At 40.3% G+C, this 22,964-nt stretch overlaps 1 protein-coding gene across 1 annotated transcript in view; it reads right to left on the minus strand.

Moving 5' to 3' along the window:
• Window positions 1-6,949, minus strand: part of ADAM19 (ADAM metallopeptidase domain 19) — an 84,162-nt gene extending 77,213 nt beyond the window's left edge. Inside the window, exons 1-2 of the mRNA XM_055325486.1 lie at window positions 6,781-6,949; window positions 4,022-4,107 (exon numbers count right to left, since the gene is read on the minus strand). Coding sequence (XP_055181461.1) covers window positions 4,022-4,107; window positions 6,781-6,847 — 153 coding nt within the window. The 5' untranslated portion in view covers window positions 6,848-6,949. The remainder of the gene's footprint in view (window positions 1-4,021; window positions 4,108-6,780) is intronic.
• Window positions 6,950-22,964: the final 16,015 nt, after the last annotated feature.

The following is a 22,964-nucleotide window of genomic DNA, read 5'->3' on the forward strand; positions in this document are numbered from 1 at the left end:
GAACCTTCCTACAGCTCAATTTGCTCATTTATAAAATAGAGATAATAACAGTCAGCTTTATGGGAATCTTGTAGGGATAAAGTGACACAGTAAATGTCAGTGATTTGTCATAGTTCCTACACACAGAAAACTCCTGTTGCATGTTGGCTGTTATCTAAGATACCAGGAGAACCCTCTTCATAGTAAGTTCTTATTTTATTTCATTTTGGCTCCCAGTTTGGATATCCCCAACCATTTCAGAGGAGACACCTAGAAGAACCTCTAACTAAAGTTTCATAGGTCTGGGGCACCTGGGTGGCTCAGTGGGTTAAGTGTGTGCCTTTGGCTCAGGTCATGATCCTGGGGTCCTGGGATTGAGCCTCGCATGGGACTCCCTGCTCGGTGGGGAGTCTGTGTCCCCCTCTGCCTCCTCCCCTCTTCCTGGCTCATGTTCTCCCTCTCTCTCTTTCTCTCTTTCAAATAAAAAAAATAAATAAACTTAAAAAAATAAAGTTTTAAAGGTCCAAAAGAAGATACATTTTACATATAAGAAAAGCTTACAGATGACCAAATGAGCAATACACCCAGAAGAGATCACTTAAGATATCATACGATGATCAATACGCATGAAAAACATGTTCAACATCACTGGTACCTGCTCCCCACCAAAAAACAAAAATTTTTAAAGATAACTTTTACAGTGACAAATATTTTTTAAAACCCATAAACCACAATGCAGTAGAGCAATACTGAAAAATAGGCACTCTCATATCCTACCAGTAAAAATTTAAATTGATATCAAAGCACTAGAAAATAAGTTGACAGATGGACTAAGAGTTTTTAAATGCATAGACCCTCTGACTCAGTAATATAAAACTCTATCTAAAGAGAACAAATGGAAGCATGGGCAAAGGTTTATACATAGGGATGCTCATTACTTGTAATAATGACTAGTGAAATACAACTTGAATGTCCAAAAATATGAGAATAGTTAAATAAATGATGATCAATCATGTGACAAAATATTCAACCATCATTAAAAATGATGAAAAAAAATGATGACTTCAAATAATTTTTAATCTATCAAGAAAGTATACATGATAATTATTCACCACACAAAAAGCTCAAAACAACACCATATGTTTTATTTAAAAACTTTCGTGGAAAAAAATAAATCCAAATGTTACCCTAGTGACCTCTCAGCAGTAAGATGCTGGGTTAATTTTCTTTTCTTTGTGTATCTTTCTATGTTTTTAGAATTGTCTTTATATTCTAAGTAATGGACTTTTCATCTCTTTTTATCTTATTATTGAGGGAAATTTCAAAGAAATTAAAAATCCGAGTCATAATAAACTTACTTCCATGCTTCAACAATTCAACTTAAGACGGTTGAACTTATTTCAAAGGGAAAAACTATTTATTTGAAATGAGATGTCTGCATATTTAAACATATTAAAAACAGGATCAATACTTTGGTGTGTTTTAGACCCATGTTCTTTAACGTGGAACCAAGGAACTGATAAACTCTTTAAGTCTTTTTCAGTCCACAGAAGCTCTCACTACAGTGGGGCATCTATCCCTTTAAGATTGACTCCAAAGCTTAGTTACAGCATTGGAGAAAGTGGGCCCACTGCTTTGCCACCTCTGGTTGGGGGCCTACCTCTTCCAAGCGCAATCCTTTTATTTGGCTCCAGATACACTTCCCATTAGGGTCCTGGGCACTGGGCATCCCTGAGACATTCAGGCTACCAAGGGCTCCAATGAGATCTGAGCGTTTTGATCCAGGAAGCTTGGGCAACTGTGTTCTTCACTATTTTTTGTACTAATTCATCCTACTGACTTCTCTTAAAAAGGGACATTTCAAAACCATGAGGAGAGGAAGTTAGGTGGTTGTTTGCCCAATAACTTTCACTAAGGGATCCACATGTCTGTTTCTGATGTCCTGATTCAGCTCTGATAACACCTACCCTGGTTGCTGAACCCTTGCTACTTTACTCTGGGATGTTCCAGAGCAAGGACCCTGCCCAGTGACATGAGGCATCAGGGACATAGTCCCAAGTGGGCATTTGAGGAAAAGCACACAGTGACAGAGCAATTCCCTCTTTCAAGGAGTGGATGGCAATGTGACAGCCCACACAAGAAAGGAAAGTTGACACACATCAGAGCACTGCCACCTCTCCTCCAGAAAGACACAAGCTGTAACATGAGTACAAATATTTATAAGTGGGTAATCTAAAAATATTTCTCTCTGGTGTGGAAGATGCTCAGACCCTGATACTTAAAATATGCTGCTCCCTGTTTCCAGGACACTTCAAGCACAACAATGAAACAGCTCTACCAAGATCTAGGCACTTCCCTGTCCAGCCTTACTCAGCTTTCCCTTGCAACTCCACTCTGTGCTAGGAAGGGGCAACATCACCTCTCCTAAGGAGGCAGCGGCCTGACCCGCTGTTTATACATCCCACAGGGAAAGGTTTGGGGTAGATTAGATAGGTTACCAGCTCCACAGGGTATCAGAAATCTGTCCCGCGTATGTGCAACCCCCTTAAGATCTAGTACAATATTTAGTATGCGGTGAGCATTCAATTAATGTTTGATAAATAGATTAATTACATAAATGAGAATAAGAGGCCTGCGTGAAACCTACCTTCTACTATCTCTCTCTGACATTCGTTCGTTCGTTCATTCAACAGATACTTACGGCACTAGGCAGTGTGCTCAGTATTCCTACCAACTACAATGACCCAGATTCTGGGCAGACCACGGCTAGGAATAAAGACAGGAATTGGAGCTCCACTTTGTTTCTCAGCCCTTCCTGAGGATGCTGGGCATCCCACATCTGGAAAGAACAAAGAACCTCTACAGAAACTATCGGATCCATTCCTTGAGTAATAATGGATCTGTTGGACTATCCAATACCCTAATTTTTTAAAAATAACCTGCTCTAGGATGGCCATCCATCAATCTGTCTAGATTTTTCCTGAAGCTATTTTCAGCCTTCCTACTTTTTGATGAAATGAATTCTGTGCTCTTGTTGTCTTTAGGATAAAATGTTACTTTCATTTCTCCTAAATTTTTTGCTGGAAGTTCCCTTAAGAAATTCAAATTGAAGCATTTTTGGACGTATCTGTACTACTCTAGCCATAACCTCAAGGATTCCAGGCATGTCTCCCTCCTTTCCAAAATCATAAGCCACAGGGTCTGAAATCTTTCCTGACACAGCTCTTTCTCCACTCTCTACTATAATCTTGCTTTTATATGCTGCCCAATAAATCATGGACCCTTTGAGACCCAAAGGACCTTATTAACTATCCCCTCTCCCCAGTCCTCTTTCTTCCTATCCCCTCTAAGCTCTATTTTATAAATAAGGAATCTGAACTTCAGAAAGTAGAAGGTCCCATAGCTGGCACACAGCAATCATGTCTTCCTTTCTAGCTCTTTCATGACTCACTTGAACTATAAAGACCAGAACCACAAAGAATATCCTAGATGTACAGGTCCTCTTTGCATGACAGGATAATGCTTTCTGTCTTGTTCCCTCCCCTTGATTAAAACCCATGCATTTTGCTGGTGTCATGGCCCAAGAAGCCTATTGCATTATAAGATATATTCCTTGGTACTAGATCCTTCCCTGCCTCTTAAAAATAGCTTGAATTATTATTTTTCTCTCCAAGTACATTATTTCATCAATAAAGTGAAGCATGTATTATATAGAGCAAAAATAACAGTGACAATATTTAATCAATTCCATTTGAGAGCTAGTGATTTTTGTGACACACATTTGCACTTAGCTTGTGTCAGCATTAATAATTTTCATTTCCTCAACTAATAGCATCTGGAAGTTTTCTAAAAGTTTGTCACAAGATGAAGGAAAATCCCATCTGGGATTTTCAAAACCAATGCACAGAGAGGATAGAGTAGGCCAGAAACAGAACTACCAGAACTTTCCTGGGCTTCCAGGAAAGTAGAGAAGGTGGTCCCACACCTCCCAGAATGGGCTTGTTGGCTCCTGCCTCCGAAAATGAGACATTTTGTGTCTTACCTTTTCTTTCGTGGGGCTTTCTGCAGTCTTCCACTGAGGTATTATTCGTTCATGCTGGAGCAGGGGGCTGCCTTCCCCATTTCCTCCTGCAATACAGGATGCCCAACCATTGGAATTCCAGAACTCTGCACCCTAGCTAAGCTAGGCATCCACTGTCAAATGGAGAAAAACCCCTATTGGGTCACCAGAAAGCCTGCTGGATGCCAGGCTCTTGGCACTTACTATGGGTCAGGCACTCTGCTAGTTGTTGGCCATACTGGAAAACAAGGATAACAAAGTCTCTGTCCTCCTCACAGTTTACTTTCTACAGATGGGAGATGCCCAATACACAAATATTCTCAAACAGTCCAGTAGGGTCATGGAATAAAGAAACCATGAAGAGGAGGTGCCTATTTTAGACAGGATGATTAGCAAAGATGGCATTTGAGACCTGAGAGACCAGAAGGCAGTCGTGAAAAGATCTGGGGGAAGAATGCCCCAGGGAGAAGGATTGCACTAGCAAGTGCAATCATCCTGCCTGAGCACAAGTGGACTTGGCCCATTTAAGGAACAAGCAGAAGGAAGAGGTAACGAGAATCTAGTAAATGAGCAGGGAAGCTGGTAGGAGATGTGGTCAGCAAGACAGCCATACATCTGATATCACAGAGGCCACGGAAAGTGTCTGGATTTTATTATAAATAGACTTGGGAGGCACTGGAGGGTTTAGACACAGAGCAATATGAGCTGTATTCAGTTTTTAAAAGATCATTCTGCCAGCTGGGTGGAGATGGTGGAGGAGGGGGGTACAGTGGAGGAGGGAGTGCAAGTGAGAATAGAAGCAAGAAGGCGAGGCTGGGGACCTGGTGAGAGACGATGGTGGCTCAGACTGAAATGAGCTCAGTAGAGAGGAATGAAGTGGTCGGATTCTGGGTATGTTCTGGAAGTTCGGCCCATGGGTTACTTCCACAGAGCTTCGGTTTGTTCATCTGTAATATGAAGACAATGATACCTGCCTGCTTATCTCACAGCAGTACTACAGAGAGTCACCATGAAACTGCTCCCAGATCCACAGAGCATCATCACATTACCTCAAGATGCCTAATGGCAAGTTTCCATCTGTAGATCACTTCCTACTTTACAAATCACTACCACCGCTTGGTTTCCCTTTATCCTCAAAACAAGACAAGTAGCAGGATTTCTATTTTTCAAGAAAGGTGAACTGAAACCTGTTTGAGGTAAGACTTGTTCTAGGCACTGCAGACTATAAGCACTTTCTTGCAGGTAACCTTAATAAAATGGTAATTTCCCAAGACCTAGATAAATTAGTCTCCACAAGAATAGGCCAAGTCCATAGGACTCCTAGGGTGCGAGAGAGGACTCCAAAATCTATTCTTGCCAAACGAACCACATCGATCATATAGAATACAATGAGTGGTATGAAAGATGGCCCCCGTTATTCTGGTAGAGTGGCAGGATTATGGGTGATTGATGTTCCTTTCAGATTACTGATATAACGTATTCTCAATCAAAATGTATCTGAAAAAAAATGATCTCATTAGACAAGCATTAGTTTCATCATACTGGTAAAAATCAGAAGCAATGCATTCATTTATTTGTAACGTGTTTTCTGAATGCTTAACTATCTACCAAGTACTAGGTGCTTGATATTCATGGGGAAACCAAGGGAAGCATATCCCTACTCTGGTGGCTCTGATGAGTCCAGATTTTTGGCAAAAAAAAAAAAAAAAACACATGGAATGTTTAAAGAATGAAATTATCTTTATGATCGCACAAAAAAAAATACTAAAAGCAAGGCTAGAGAGTAGAGGAAGACAGTACAGCTTAAGAAAAATTGTTCAAAACTTGCGAATGAGGCAAAAAGCAAGCAGGATGTCCTTTCAATGTCATAAAGAGGCCCTCCCCTAGATCACCAAATTTTTCTAGGGGAATGCACCTTGGTTTGACTTTAATTCACAACGAATTAAAAGACCATACTCTGTGAAGTTATACGTCAGCTGTAGATTTTTGACTGGTAGAGATGCAAATGACTTGAGTATGGTGCAAAGAGAACCAAGAATGATGGTTGGTTGACCCTATGGGGGCACTGACCGCTTTTGTATCTGTGCCAGCACATGGCTTCAACGTTTTCTCTGATGCCTGTACCACCCGTTCCTCTGGTGCTTTGAAGCGGCTTCACCATCCTACTCACCGCCTCATTAATGAATTGAAGGACTCTCTGCCACCCATCCATCCTATATCTATGGGAGTCATGTCTTTGACTTTTTGAAGATCACACTTCTGCGGTTTCTTGCTGTGACCCACAGTCATTAAAACCGTGTCTTTTGGGGGAATGTAACGGTGTGGGCTCATCACGTGAAGGGGAGATGGAGAATGCGAGGCACACGCTGCGCGTCCTACGGCGCGGTTCGATCCTATCAACATATTTATGGGAACACACACACACAAAGACGAAGAAACGAGGAGAGACCGGGAAAGCAGCGGGAAGAGAAGCCAAAAAAAGAAAAAAAAAGAAAAGAAATAAAAAGAAAAAGGCAGGAAAACTAGAGAAAGAGAGAGACAGGAGAGGGGGGCGAGCCGGGGAGGGGCCTGCTCGGGGTCCCCGGCTCTCCGCGACCCCCCTCCCGGGGCGCACCACGTGGGAACAAAGCGGCGGCTCCGAGCTCCGCCGGGTCGCGGGGCGCCTCCCAGGTCCCGGGGCCACCAGCCCGCCCGCCGCATCCTCCCCGCGCCGCGCCGCGCCCGCGCCGCCCGCCACTTACTTGTGGTCCACCCGGGCAGGGCGAGCGCCAGCAGGCAGAGCCGGACGGCGCCCGCGCCCCGGGGCATGGTGGCCGCGGCCCCTCGCGCGCTCCGCGGCCCCTAGCTCGCGGCCATGCCAGCCCCCGGCCCGGCGGCGGCGCGTCTGGAGCCCGCTGCCCGCCCAGCGCCTCCCCGCCCGGCTCCCGGCCATCTACAGCGACGCTCCGCCCTCGCTCGGCTCCGCAGGGCCCGCCGCGGGGGGAGGAGCGCGGGAGGGGCCGGGGACCCCGGGGAGCGGCGCGGGCCGGGGGGCGGGGGCCGGGGGCGGCGAGCGGCGGGCGGGCCTGGGGGCGGCCGGGGGCCCGGGCTTCCAGGGGCTTCCAGGGGCTTCCAGGGGCTACCGTGGACCCCTCCGGGCGGGGCGGGGGCGGGGGGCTGTTTCCTGTGTCCCGCACCGTGCTAGACCCTGGGGTGACACCCAGAGGCGACCCGCCCAGCCCCGGGGCCCGGAGGCCGCTGCTCTCGGAGGCCGGAGGCCGACGCCAAAGAGCTAACCCGGCGCAAAGAACCAGGCGCTACATGGAGTTGTTTTCCTAGCAGGACACAAATCGAGGAGCCATTCCTTTGACGGGGAGGAGGAGGGCGGTGGACAGAGGATTCCCAGTGGGGAAGACATCTGAGCTCCGGAGGAAGAGAAATGGAGCACCAGGCCCAGATAACCGAGTAGACGAAAGTCCTAGGACGGGAAAGACCACCGGCTACATTGGGAGTGGAGGGGGAGACGGAGGGGGGGGCGGAATTAGGTATAGGTAGGATTTAGGGCTTTGGAGGGAAATGAGGGCCACTGAGGCCTGAAAGCAATAATAAGGAGCTCACTCACTGAGGACTTACTATCTGTTAGAATAAGAAAAAAAATGGTAACTAGGACCAATACAGCCCTTACTAAGTGCCGGAAACTGGCCTCTGTGCTTTGCATACATTAGCATAATCAATCAATCAATCTAGGAAATGAACTACTTTATTGTCCTTTAAAATGTGCCCGGGACTCTGCATACATCATCTCTTAATTAGCCCAGTAATCCCCAGGGTAGGTGCCTTTACCCTGTCTTACGGACCAGAAAACCAAACCTAAGGGGCTAAGTAGTTTGTGCAAGGTCATGCAACTAATGTCAGTCTAGATTCAAGCCCACATCTGTCTAACTCCAGAGCCTGATGCAGCACACCTTAGTTTGCAGATGGTTAACTGATAATCAGGGAGAAGTGGCTTGCCTAAGATCCCTTAGCAAGTTTTGGCAAAGCCAAGGCTGGCTCTAGAAACCAAGCCTCAGATGTCTTGTCGTCTGTTCCTCTCACTGAGCCTCTTCAAACCCAAGTTTGCACAACTCAACAAAATACTGGGTATTGGGAAGCACAAGACACAAATAGCTTGAATGTCCTGTCCTGTAGAATCCCAGAAGTCCAACAGCTTTCCTTTATTTTACCCCTTCTCTGTTCCCTTTGGTCCAAACTGAAAGTGTCCCTGCTGGTATACAACCCATCTCTATTCCTAGTTTCTGCTGAGATGGCTGATGAACTGCATGGGTAGTTGGCCCATGCATAGAACTGCATAGAGTAGTTGGCCAGGCATACCCTTGGCGCCCTCCCTAGAACACATATTTTTGGTTTTTGCAACATGGATGCGCTGAGAATTTTCCAAATCTTCAAACTCTGGTTCCTTTTTGCTTGGCACTCCCCTCCATTTATCCCTTCATCTCATGTTTTGTTATAAACCACAAAGAGAAACAAGACCACACCTTAAACACTTTGCTTAGAAATCTCTTTAGCTAAATATCCAAGTTCATCACTTGCAATTTCTACTTTCCACAAAACAGACAAGTTCTTTGCCACTTTACGACTAGGATCACCTTTCTGCCAGTTTCCATTTCCATGCTCTGGGTGAGGCCTCATCAGAATCACCTTAAACTTCATAGTTCCAGCAACATTCTGTCCATGATGATGTGTGTCTTCTCTAAAATAATAGATGCTTTCTTTAAAAATAAACTTCATTGACTTATTTGAGAGAGAGAGAGACAGCATGAGGAGGGCTGGGGGGGGGGGTGGGGAGAGAGAATTTCAAGCAGACTCCCTGTAGGGTGTAGAGCCCGATGTGGGGCTTGATCCCAGAATGCTGAGATCACACCCTGAGCTGAAACCAAGAGTCAGATACTTAACCAACTGTGCCACCCAGGCACCCTAATAATAGATTCTTTCTTTAACAGCTCTTCTTTTATTCCTCAGCCCTCACCAGAACATATGATTCCTATCAACAATCCCTTCAAGGCAACCTAGGTGTTTTTTCTAGCATGTACCCCAAAGCTTATCCAGCTTCTAACTATTACCCAGTTCCAAAGACACTTCCACATTTTTAGGCATTTGTTATAGCAATAGCGCCCCCCCCCTCAACTTCTTGGTACCAAAATCTATATTAGTCTCCTAGGGCTGCCATAACACAATAACACAAACGGGGTGACTTAAATGACAGAAATTTATTTTCTCACAGTTCTGGAGGCTGTCTAAGCTCATGGCGTTGGCAGGGTCGATTTCTGGTGAGGCCTCTCTTCCTGGCTTGTAGATAGCTGCCTTCTGCTGTGTCTCCTGTGGTCTGTTCTCTTTGTATGTGCAGGGAGAGCGCTCTGGTCTTCTCCTTCTTCTTGTAAGGACACTAATCCTATCAGAGCAAGGCCCCATCCTAGTACTTAATTTAATCTTTTTTACCTCCTCATAGGCTGTCTTCAAATATAGTGACACTGCAGGTTGGGGGGGGGGTGCTACAAATGGGAGGAAGACATAATTCAGTCCATAACAGGAACTTTTGCCTTAGAGCCATGAGACTAAAACTCTAGTCCCAGCTCTCTCCAACTAGCTCTGTGACTTTGGGTAAGTCACTTCTTCCTGGGTCTGAGTTTCTAACCAATGACCTGGGAATGTTAATGGCTGTCCCAACCCATTTCACTCAGGAGCTATGAAAAGCTGTTGAGATCATGGCAGTGAAAGGGCTCTCTGCCTGTGAAAAACACAAGTGTTGAGTCTTTCTGATTCTGTGGACAATATACTTGCAAAAGGAATACAAATCCATACACGAAATTTGCTTCCATTTGGTGGCACTCAGTGATCAATATTTAATCAGCATGTGCCCCTGAAAATTGGGCAGTAGCTCACAAGAGAAGAAGTCAGGTTAGCCACACTGACCAAGTAGTGAGAAAGTTCCCAGTTCTCTCATCCGCCCCCCTCCATACTTATACACAGAAACAAACATACAAACAACTTTTGACCCCTTAGAAACCTTTCCATTTGTTTGTAAAGAATGTGTTTGTTGTTTTTAAAGAATACTACATCTCTGTGTAATCTTTAAAATATTCTTGACATTTAACCTAGTAATTACATTTCTGGGAAACTATCCTAAAAAAATAATCTGTAAGATTTATGAACTAGAATGTTAATAATAGTTTTATTTATAATAGTGAAAAAATTGGAAATGACCTAAATATCCAACAGTGAAGGAACAGTTAATTAATTGTAGAATATCTATGTGATGGATTATTATATATCCATTTAAAATAATGTTTATGAAGAGTTCATGCTCTGATGTTAAGCAAAAAAAAAAAAGTCCAAAATTAAGTATGATCTCAGCTATATAAATAAAATATATTTTTTAAAAAGACTAGAAGGAAATGTGCCAAAATACTAGCAGTATTTACCGCTGGGTGGTGAGACTATGGATGGATAAAGATTTTTTTTTTGTTTAATTTGATTTCTTGGGTATTGTTTGTCTTTTTTTTTTTTTTTTTGCCTCTTCCATTTTTTTATAATAAGTACATATTACCTTAGTAATAGGGGTGGGTGGGTAAATGATAAGCACAGAAAAGGATCATAAGAGGAATAATGGTTTAACCTGGTGTCTTACACAGAGATTTTTGCGTGCTTGACTCTGTCCTCTGATGTTAGGCAAACTAAGGCAGAGTTAGAACAACCAGTTGCCAATTTTTAATTTTGGTAGTCTAGGTGGTCCAGGTCGCTCTTTCTCTCTAGCTACAGTATACTGTCATGGTTAGGAGATGGCCGTCATGCCAAGGTTTAAATCCATTTGCTATCCTTTCAGCTGGGAGACCATGGGCAAATAAACTCACCTATGATGGCTCCTAACTCAGGGTTTTTGTGAGGCTTAAATGGGTGCTTAGAATAACACCTCTCACAAAGTAAGCAGTCAATAAACACTAGCTTTTATTATCCTCATCCCACTGCTATTAAGTAAGGGGTGAGGAGTGTATTCATAATGCTTAGCTTGTCCTTTTAATTGTGTAATGTGTGAAGAGTCTAATTATATACTGATTCTTCAGTTATTATCAAAGATAATGATCATGTTATACTATAATTTTCTTTTTCTTACCCCACTCCCACTACATTGTGAGCCTTTTGTGAATAGGAGGTGCACCTGACTCTTCTCTCATCCCCCCCAGCATTTGGAAGGCACAATAAATGTTTAATTAAAGTATAAATTAAATAATTGATAATTATTACTTCATTCTGGCTCAGCGCACTCCCAAACTGCTCTGAGGAGAATTGTCCTCATTGGCCCTTATAATGGTAATAATGTTGGCCCAGTGGTAACTTTGCTTTATAAACCATTTTCCCATATCAGAGAGGGTGACAAACCATGAGACACTCCTAACTCTGGGAAACGAACAAAGGGTAGTGGAAGGGGAGTTGGGCAGGGGGATGGGGTGACTGGGTGACAGGCACTGAGGGGGGCACTTGACAGGATGAGCACTGGGTATTATGCTATATGTTGGCAGATCGAACTCCAATAAAAATAAATAAATAAATAAATAAATAAATAAATAAATAAATAAATAAATAAACCATTTTCCCAGCAACTAATTCTTTTGTTAAGTCTGGTTTATTTGACTATAATTTACATACATTAACATTCTCCATTTTTTAAGTTTACACGACTATGAGTTTTAACAAATAACCACTTCCACAATCAAGATCACCCCAAACACTTCCCTCCTGTTTCCTGTCACTCCCAACCATTAGCAAACTCTGATCTGCTTTATGTCCCTATAGCACTGCTTTTTCCAGAATGTTATATAAATGGAACCATACAGATTTCAGCTCGAGTCTGGCTTCTTTCTTTCTTTTCTTTTTTTTTGAGTCTGACTTCTTTCATTCAATAAAATGTATTTAAGATTCATCCATGTTGTTGCATGTATCAGTAGGTATCACGTTTTTATTATTCAGTAGCATTCTATTGTGTGGATGTACCATAGTGATTTTATCCATTCCCCAGTGGAAGGACTTTGGATGTTTCCAGTTTTTGATGATTATGAGTAAAGTCACTATAAATATTCAAGTTTTGTGTAAACATGATTTTTCATTTCTCTGGGATAAATAATTAGGAGTGAGCTTGCTGTAGGTCTTGTGGTTAAATGTATGTTTCACTTCATGAGAAGCTACAAAAAGTATTTTTTAAAGTGGTTGTGCAGTTTTGCATTCCCACCAGCAATATATGAGAGTTTCAGTTGCTCTGCATCCTCATCAGAACTTGGTATCATCATCAGTTCTTTTCATTTTAGCCACTCTAATAGATGTGTAGTTTCCCAGCAACACTCTTGTAACTCAAATACCCTATGATGGAGCAAGGTCAGGATTACTGGACCCATTCTGACAGAAGAAACTAAAGCCTAAAGAGGTCTTTTACTCAGGTCTCTTGGTTATGTTCAAGATTCTAGTCTTCAGTCTATTTTTTGGGCCCACTAATCCATAGGAGAAGCAAATCCCCCAACCCCTGTGGAACCCATAAAGCTCTTGGAATCACTCATTCAACAGCATCCCTTGAACATTTACTATGTACCTAGCATTTGCTAGAATCTACAAATACAAAGAGTTCTAAGACAAGGTCTCCACTATAATAATTAGGGGAGGAGAAGGTGAGGGGAAAGAGAGATGGGAGTAGCAACTGACAAGTAAATGAAAGGACAGTTACAGAGGATGACCAAGTTTCTTGATGTGTGTCTTGGGTCCTTTGATTTCTCACCTGGTGGTACCATCCCCAGGATAATAAGAATAATAATAACTATTGGGGCACCTGGGTGGCTCAGTTTGTTAAGTGTCTGCCTTTGGCTCAGGTCATGATCTGGGGGTCCTGGGATCAAGCCCTGAGTCTGTTTCTCCCTTTCCCTCTACCTCTCCTTCCCCCACCCTACACGTGTGCGCTCTCTCTCTCGAATAAATAAAATCTTAAAAAAAATAATAATCACTATATCATGTATTGAACACTTCAAATGGTAGCAAGCCCAGTGCCTATATTATCTCATTTAGTGCCCATAACAGTCCCATAAGAGATAGAAGGTCAAACCATATGGAATTGTTGATTTTATAGGTCAGAAAGGGTCCAACTTTGGCAATGTAATATCTTTACCTAATAATAATAGTATAATTGATTGCATAAGGCCCACCTAATAATAATAGTTATAACTGATTGCATAAGGCTTACAATGAGCCCAGTGCATTATCACATTTTATCCTTAGGACAACCCTCCACCATAGGTGTTGGGGCCAGGCGGGAAGGGAAACTCCTCAAGATGGCGGATACCCCAAAATGGCTGAAGTTCCTGTCACTACCTCCACTTGGGACACCAATGGACCAATGACCTGCTGACAGCTTGATGCAGACCCTTAGACCTCTCCTTTGGACTTCCCCAACCGAACCCAATGCCCTTCAAACCCCAGAGGAGGAAGTCACCTTTGACTGGCCGAATTGCAATCCTTCCTTTGCATAGTGAGGGTCACTCTGACTGGTTGGATTGCAATCCTTCCTTTGCATATGAGCCGACCAATAGGAAACCGTTCTGCCTTACAACGTTATGTAAACCCCCTACCACCTTGTCTTGGCGTGACTTCCCCGACTCACTCTCTTTCCCCTGTGAGTCGTGGAACCTCGCCCGAGGGTGCCTGCAATAAAATCTGTTCTTGGACCCTCGCTTGCCTTGGTGGTCTCATTTCCATTTAGTTACTAAAAAAAAACTAACAATAGGTACTACTGATATTCCTACTTTGAGGCTAGAGTTAGGTGGCAATGGATGCATGTTCATGCATTTGCTAGGTTGGAGACAAAGCCCAAATTCAGACTGAAATATGAGGAGCTTCAGAGCCACTGAATCCACTATGGTCTGAAGCCACTATGCTATTCTGGTATTATTACAGATGAGCACACTGATGCTTGAGGAGGGGAAGTTGCCTGGGATGTCTGTGGGATCTCTCATGCCAAGTTTACAGGGAACCCCAGCTTCAGACTCCTGGCCAAATTGCCTTTTTTCTCCTCTTCTCCTTGTCACTCTGGAAACTGGGCTGAATTCAGGCCATTATCAGAAGCCCAGAGTGGTGCCTCCACAGCTGGCAGAGCAGCCAGGAAACAGACCTTGATACTTGTTTGCTCCCACAGGACCCTACAGGAAATATATTTTTCAAATTAATTTTATTTTTTTAGAGATGTTTTAGGTTCACAACAAAATTGAAAAAGTATAAATAATTTGTTCTACTCCGCTTCCCCACATATGCACAACCTACACCACTATTGACATCCCCCACCCACAGAGTAGTAGATTTGTTATGATTGATGTAATGAGCCTACACTGATACATCATCATCACCCAAAGTACATAGTTTACATTAGGGTCCACTTTGGTGTTATACACTCCTTGGGTTTTGGCAAATGGTAATGACGTGTATCCACCATTATATATGTCACACAGACTAGTTTTATCACCTTAAAAATCATTCATCTCTCTTCCTAAACCCCAAACTGCAAGTTACTGATCTTTTTACTGTTTCCCTAGTTTTTCCTTTTCTGGAGTGTCAAATAGGTGGAATGTGTGGCCTTTTCAGACTGGCTTCTTTAACTTGGCACTATCCAGTTAAGGTTCCTCCATGTCTTTTCATAGCTTGATAGCTTCTTTCTTTTTATCGCTGAATAATATTCCATTGTTTTGATATACCATAGTTTATTTACCTGGAGGACATCTTGGTTGCTTCCCAGCTTGGGCAATTATGAATCAATATGTTATATATATCATGTGCAGGTTTTTATGTGGACATAAATTTTCAATTCATTTGAGTTAATACCCAGGAGTATGATTGTTAAGTTGTATGTTGAGTGTGTTTACTTTTAAAATTAAAAATAAATAAAAAAATAAGAGTATGTTAGTTTTGTAAGATACTGTCAAACTGTCTTTCTAAGTGGCTGTACCATTTTGCATTCTCCCCAGTAATGAATGAGAGTTCCTGTTGCTCCACACTGTTGTCAGTGTTTTGGATTTTAGCCATTCTAATACACATGTAGTGTATCTCATTTTAATTTGCAATCTCCTAACAAAATACGATATCAAAAGTATTTTCATTAGCCATCTGTATATCTTCTTTGATGAGGTATCAGTTAAAATTTTTGGCCCATTTTTAAATCAAGCTGTTTATTATCTTATTGTTGAATTTTAAGTGTTTTTTGCATACTTTGGATAACAGTGCTTTACCAAATGTCTTTCGCAAATATTTTCTCCCAGTCTGTTGCTTATCTTTCCATTCTAATGACACTGTTTTTCACAGAGCAGAAGTTTCTCATTTCAATGAGGTCCATTTTACCAATTATCTTTTTTCATAGATTGTGCCTTTGGTGTTATATCTAAAAAGTCATGGTATACCCAAGGTCTTTTATGTTTCCTCCTATATTATCCTCCAGGAATTTTATAGTTTTGTGTTTACATATCCATTTTTAGCTAATTTTTGTGAAGAATGTAGGGACTTTATCTAAATTCCTTTTTTTTTTTGGTATGTGGTTGTCCAGTTGTTCCAGTGTCACTTGTGGAAAGGAAAAATCTTTACTCCATTGTATTGCACTTTGCTCCTTTGTCAAAGAATAGTTGACTATATTTATGTGGGTCTATTTCTGGGAACTTTATTCTGCTCCATTGGTCTATTTGTCTATTCTGTTGCCAATACCACATTGTCTTGATTAGTGTCGCTTTAAAGTAAGTCTTGAAGTTGAGTAGGGTCCAGTGTTGTTCTCCTTCAATATTGTGTTGGCTATTCTGGGTTTTTTGCCTCCTTATGTAAACTTTAGAATGACTTTGTTAATATCCATAACAAGCTGAGATTTTGATAAGAATTGCACTGAATCTATAGATTAAGTTGGGAAGAACTGATATCTCAACAATAGTGAATTTTCCTACCCATGAATATGGAATGTCTCTCCATTTATTTAGTTCTTCTTTGATTGCATTCACCAAAGTTATAGTTTTCCTTATATGGATCTTATACATGTTTTGTTAAACTTATGCCTAAGTATTTCATTTTGGAGGGTGCTAATAAGAGGATGTTGCATTTTTAATTTCAAATTCCACTTGTTCATTGCTAGTATATAGGAAAGTGATTGACTTTATATATTAACCTCGTATATCTTGCAATCTTGTAAAAATTACCTATTGGTTCCGGAAGCTTTTTTTTTTGGTCAATCTTTCAGATCTTTTACATAGATGATTATATTATCTCCAAATGAAAACAATTTTATTTCTTCCTTGCCAATCTGTACATCTTTTATTTTCTTTTCTTATTGCATTAGCTAGAACTTCTAGTATGATGTTACAAAGGATAAAGTGCAAAACACGAATCAAGACAGTTTTGGCAAATTGGGTCTTTCAAGGAACTGTTCCATTTCATCTAGGTTACCAAATGCACGGGTATAGAGTTGTTCATAGTATTCCTTTGTTATCTTTTTAATATACATAGGATCTGTACTGATGTCCCCTCTTTCATTTCTGATATTAGTAATCTGTCTTCTGTCTTCTTTTCATAGTTAACCTGGATAGATGCTTATCAATTTATTGATCTTTTCAAAGAACCAGCTTTTGGTTTAATTGACTCTCTATATTGATGTCTTGTTTTCAATTTAATTGACTTCTGCTCCAGTTTTATTATTTATTTTCTTGAGCTTACTTTAGATTTAATTTGCCCTTCTTTTTATAGTTTCATCATTATAATCCTGATTTAATTAATTTAATTAATCCTTAATTAATAAGTTATTTTAATAATAAATAATCCTTAATCAAATCATTTTAAAGATCTTTTTCCTTTAATATACATGTTCAATAAATTTCCATTTAAGTACTATGTTTACTGTATCTTACAAATTTGATGAGCTGTTTTTCATTTTCATTTAACCCAAAATAGTCTTAAATTTTTTTTTTGAGATTTCTTCTTTGACCCATGTGTTATTTAGAAATGTACTGTTTAATCTTCATGTATTTGGAAATTTTCCATTTATTCTTTTGTTATTGCTTTCTAGTTTAATTCCACTGTGGTCTGAGAATTGACATAGTATGATTTCTATTCTTTTTAATCTGTTAAAGTATGTTTTATGGCTCTGAATGTGGTCTATAATGAAGAATGTTCTATGTGATCTTGAGGAAAATATGTACTCTGCTATTGCTGGATGAACTAATCTATAGATGTCAATTATATCCACTTGATTGATGGTGTTGTTGAGTTCAACTATCCTTACTGATTTTCTGTCTGCAGACTCTGTCCATTTATGATAGAGGGGTGGTGAAGTCTCCAACTATGATAGTGGCTCATCTATTTCTCTTTGAAATTCTATTAATTTTTGCCCCACATAGTTTGATGCTCTATTGTTAGGCATAGACACGTTAAGAATTGTTATGTCTTCTTGGAACATTGACCCCTTCATCATTATGTAATGCTCTACTTTATCCCTGATAACTTTCTTTGCTTTGATATCTGCTCTCTCTGAACTTAATATAGCTGTTCCAATTTTCATTTGAAGTGTGTTTGGCATGGTATATTTTTCTGCGTCCATTAACTTTTAAGCTATACATGTCTTTAAAGCAGGTTTCTTGTATACAACACATAATTAAGTCTTTTAATTAACTCTGACAATCTATCTTTTTTTAGTTGGTTCATTTAGACTATGATATTCCAGGAGCTTATTGATATAACTGGATTGATATCTATCATATTTGTTACTTGTTTTCTATTTGTTGTCCTTGTTCTTTGTTCTTATTTTTGCCTTCCACTCTTTTGCTGCCTTTGTGGGGTTTTTTGAACATCTTATGATGACTCCATTTTCTTAGTATACTGATTATACTTCTTTTTTTAAAAACTTTTTTAGTGGTTACTCTATATTTTGCAGGATTCCTTTACAGTTAATACAAGTCCACTCTCAAATAATACTGTACCACATCAGAGGTAGTGTGAGTACCTTATAATAACAAAATAATCTCAATTACTCCTTCTGACCCTTGTATCATTGCTTTTATTCTCATCACTTATATATAAGTATTTATATGCTAATGCTTTATTCTCAGGTGATGCTGATACTGTTGATTAGAAAGCACACTTTGAGAACCACTGCTCTTGGATGCCATTAAAAAGAATTGCCATTATCCTTTTGCCTCATTGACAAATTTTAGATAATTTTTCTCAACAGTTACAATGTTTAAAAAAACTCAGGAGTTTTTCTTTTTTAATTCTAATCCTGATTTCTTTTGAAACATTAAAAGTTTGGACAATAGTAAGACTAAATCCTCACATGGTGACAGTATTAGCCTCACATTGGCAGACAATGTTAGCTGCTCCTTTTAGAGATAATATTTGTTCTCCATTTTGTCACAGTCACCACCATCACCAGCCCACATCACTCATTTATTCTACAGATATTTGATTTTACTATCCCTGCAAAAGATGGTGGAGGCTAAATGCAAAATTTTGAGGAAGGGCATCAGCATAGCTGCTTAATCCTATCTAATTAATTCAGGGATCCATACTAGCTTCAGAGAAGTGGGACCCAGGCAGTTGCACAGGACCCTGCTCTCAGAAGAGCCCCATACTTGACTTAATACTTTGCTGTTACTATCTTGAAATCCTTAATAATTTTTGGACATTTTGTATGGGAATCCACAAATCATGTGGCTGGTCTCACAGCCAACTCACATTTAATGTTAACCTTCTCATCACCAGGTTGCTAAGGAGGGAGAAAGGTAATTCTGGGATCAGAGATCTGAGAGGGCACTTCAGAAACCATCTTATTCAGCAGACAAGGTAATTATTTCATTTTATAGCTAGAGCTACCAAGGTCCAGAAAGAGGGAATTGACTTCCTCAAGGTCATGGACAAACCCTGAAAAAGGAGCCAAATTGGAAGTCTAAAGTGATGAGTCTGCAAGGCAATGAATACTAAGGCTGCCAGTGAGTTTATGTATCAGATGTACCTCTGCATACCAATGAGAAAATTCCTATTTGTCACTTAGTTCAGTCAACTTTAGGTTGATCTGATTGAAGTGGGTGAAGGAGGTGGATAAAACAGAGGGGTGGGGACATGAGATTTAAACAGATCAAGAAAACTATATATGAAGACTTAGTTTAGGATAAGGACTGGAAAGGAGGAAAAAGTTTTATATGAACTCCACCCCTATGTTAAAAAGAGCAGACCTCTACCTAACTCCCAAGTAAATTGTAAAGGGCAAAGGCATTCAGGGAATGCCAATATATTGCCTGAATAAAAATGGCAATCAAGGTTCAGGGAAGCACTTAATTTTAGCTGGCCCCATTTAGCTGGAAAATAGCTCAATTACTTGTAGGTCTCAGCTGCTTGGTTTAGGTTAACGGCTGCATACACCCAGGGAGAAAGCTGAGTCCCTGCAGCTGATCAGGGACTCAGTAGGACTGGGAGTTAGGCAAGTAAGTTAGTGCCAGGTGGTCTTGTACCTGTCCACATCTGCACTTCTGGTTTGGATGGGGTAGAGCCTCCTCTCCCACCCATCCACCCATTCAGAGACAGTCAAGGAAACTGGGTGTAGAGCTCCATCCCCATACTCACTATGCTTGGCTCAGTACTGGTTATGTGGCCCTTAGCTGGAACAATGAGCATCCACCCCAAGACTCTTGACAGCTCTATCAAAAAGTTGCTTCCTTTTTTCTGAGAGAGCAATGTAACCTGGGGGCTGTGTGGGTAGTTCTCTTGCTACTGTATCACGAAAGAACCTGCCTAAAAATGAGGTCAAATAGTGGTGAGAAATAGAAAGAGACAAAGTTTCTAATAATATTATTTGAACCTGTGGATCCAGGCATATCTGAAGAAAACCTACTCCTTGAATTTCTCAATTAAATGAGCCAAAACAATTTTTTTGTTTAAGTCTGAGTCCATCTGAGCCACCCTTGCGGCTGAAAATGTCTCATTAACATAAAAACCTTCTCCTTCCTAGGCATTGTGCTAGGTAGATGCTGGGATAAAATAGTGGGCAAGATATATGTCATTCCTATCTTTGTGGTACTTAAGAGTTCAGTGGGAGGATGGTAATAAGCAACTACACAAATAAATCAAATATAATAATTTTGCATTGGGATTTGTAAACAAGAGGAGATAAGACAAAGAATAAGAGGAGGAATACTTCAGACAGCATGGTTGAGAAAGGCTCTCAGTTGAGTTTTTTTAAGCTGAGAGTCAGCAGTATTAAGTACAGGGGGATGAGATTTCCGGGCAGAACAAACAGGACCTGGCTCATTCAAGGAATTGAAGGAAGGCCCTCATTTATTCGTCTGTTCACCTATTCAAATGTCAGTCAGTGACATGATGCTAGGCACAGGGAGACAAAGATAAATAAAAGCAGCCTGACAAGTTGGCAACATATATTGTAAGTTGTAAAAAATGTTCAAACCATTTGATTTAGCAGTCCCACTTCTAGGAATTTAGTCAAAAGAGAAAAAACAGGTATATCTGTAAAAATATAGCTATAAGGATATTCACTGCAACATTTTTTTCAACTTTGTATTGATGTACAACATACATGCATGTATTGAGCACACATATACCACTCAACTATTTTCACAACCTAAATACAGCCATGTGATTGGTACCTAGATCCAGAAAGAAGACATGACCAGCACTCCAGAAGCCCAATTTCTATTCACAGATCCCCTTCCCACCGAGAGGAACTATTAGCCTGACTTTTAACAATATAGATTAATTTTACTCTTTTTGCACTTTATATCAATGGAATCATACGGTTAAGCAGTTTACATTGTGGGGAGTGGGAGGAGAAGAAAGAAGATTGGGATGTCCTGGCTTCTTTTGCTTAACACTATATTTGTGAGATGCCATCATGTTGTTTATGCAGTTATAAGTTGCTTATTCTGTATAGTAGTCCATTATTGGAATGTACCACAAGTTATTCATCTCTTCTGCTATTTATGGACATTTGGGTAGTTTCCAGACTAAGACTGTTATAAACTGGGTTGTTGTGTACAAATTTTGGTTAAGATACATCTGCATTTCTTTGGGGTATATACCCAGGAGTGACAATGCTGGGTCATTGTATATGATCCACTTTAGTCGATAGTACTACACAGTTTAACAAAATGACTGCACCTGTTTATACCCCGACCAACTTTGTAAAAGAGTTCTGGTTTCTTCACATCCTTGATAAAACTTTAAAAATTTTTTAGCCATCTGGTGGGTGTGTTGGTATTGAGGTATGGTTTCAATTTTTATTTCTTGATGATTAATGATTAAAACTTCTTCCTACAATTACTGGCCAATGTATAACCTCTTTTCTGGAGTCTGTTCATGTCTATTTCCCATCTTTCTACTGAGTAGTCTTTTTCTTCTCAGTTTGCAGTTCTTTAAACATCCTGGCTGTAAGTCATTGGTCAGATATATGTATGCAAACACCTTCTTCCCCTTTATAAGGTGCCTTTTCACTCACTCTTGATGAAAATAAATTCTTATATTAATATTGTTGAATTTATCAATTTTTTATGTTTAGTACTTTTTGAATCCTATTCAAGAGATTGTATACCACTCCAGGATAAGAAAAAATGTTCTTCCTCTGAAAGCTTTACTATTTTCATTTTACCTTTAGATCTTCAATCTATCAGAAATTGATATTGTTTATGGTAGGAAGTCAAGGTCAAAAAAAATTTTTCCATATGGCCATGGTTCCCAAACTATGTACCAAGTCACCCTTGGTAGCCATAGTAAATTCACAGGGTGTCATGAGATTATTTTTACATTTTTTGAGAGAAGCACAGTGACATCTGTTGGATACTACACAAACTATTAATTTGGAGTAGTTCACAGTTCCAACATTAAATTGTACTACATTCTCTTCAATGACATGATATTTTTGCAAAGCTGGGTTTTTTGAAGTTGCTGTGTCAAAAGTAAATACTCTTTGAAATCAGGAGATGTGAATAATGGCACTCAATAAGATTTGAAGACCCAATAAGCCCTACAGTGCCCGACAGAAGTATAAATCCATTAGTAAACATTGTGGTTGCTTAAAAATAAAATAAAATACTATTTTTTTCTTTCAAATTATATGTACTATTTTTTCAAATGATTACTAAATTGTTAGGTTATAAATATTTATGAAATTGTTTGGATATAACTACTTAATAAAAAAAATTGTTAGGTGTTTCTTCTGGGCTAGAGGTGCCATGAAAAAAAGTTACCAAGACATTATAGGTGCCAGGTATCAAGAAAGTCTGAGAAACTCACTGAGGCAGAGTCTAGGGCGGTCTCTATGATTCCCACACTGGTGCTTATGTTCCCCTTCCCCTGAGTGTAGGTAGGACCTGTGAGTTGTTTCTAACTCATAAAATTTAGAAAAGGTGACAGGCTGTATGTGATTACATGTACATAATTACGTTACTTAAAAGTGTAACACCCAACTAGACAGGAGTCTCTCTCTGAGCTACTCCATGGAAAGAGGCATGCACCAAAGAGGTTGAGGGTAGCCTCAAGCCAAGAGTCAGCAGATCACTGAGGCTCTCCAGAGGTCTGAGTGGGTCAGTTGGTTAAGCATCCAACTCTTGATTTTGGCTCCGGTCATGATCTCAGGGTCATGGGAACAAGACCTGCTTTAGGCTCCACACTCAGTGGGGAGTCTGCCTGAGGTTCTCTCTCCCCTTCTAAACCCCCCCCACCACCACACTCTGTCTAAAATAAATAAATAAATCTTAAAACAAAACAAAACAAAGCTCTCATTTTGGCAACCTGCAAGGAATTGCATTCTGCCAATAACCATATGAATTTGATTGCAGATCCTTCACCAGTTGAACCTCCAACAATACTGCAACCCTAACACCTCGATTGCAGC

The sequence above is a fragment of the Nyctereutes procyonoides genome, unplaced genomic scaffold (genome assembly GCF_905146905.1).
Source record: "Nyctereutes procyonoides isolate TBG_1078 unplaced genomic scaffold, NYPRO_anot_genome, whole genome shotgun sequence".
Classification (NCBI taxonomy): domain Eukaryota; kingdom Metazoa; phylum Chordata; class Mammalia; order Carnivora; family Canidae; genus Nyctereutes; species Nyctereutes procyonoides.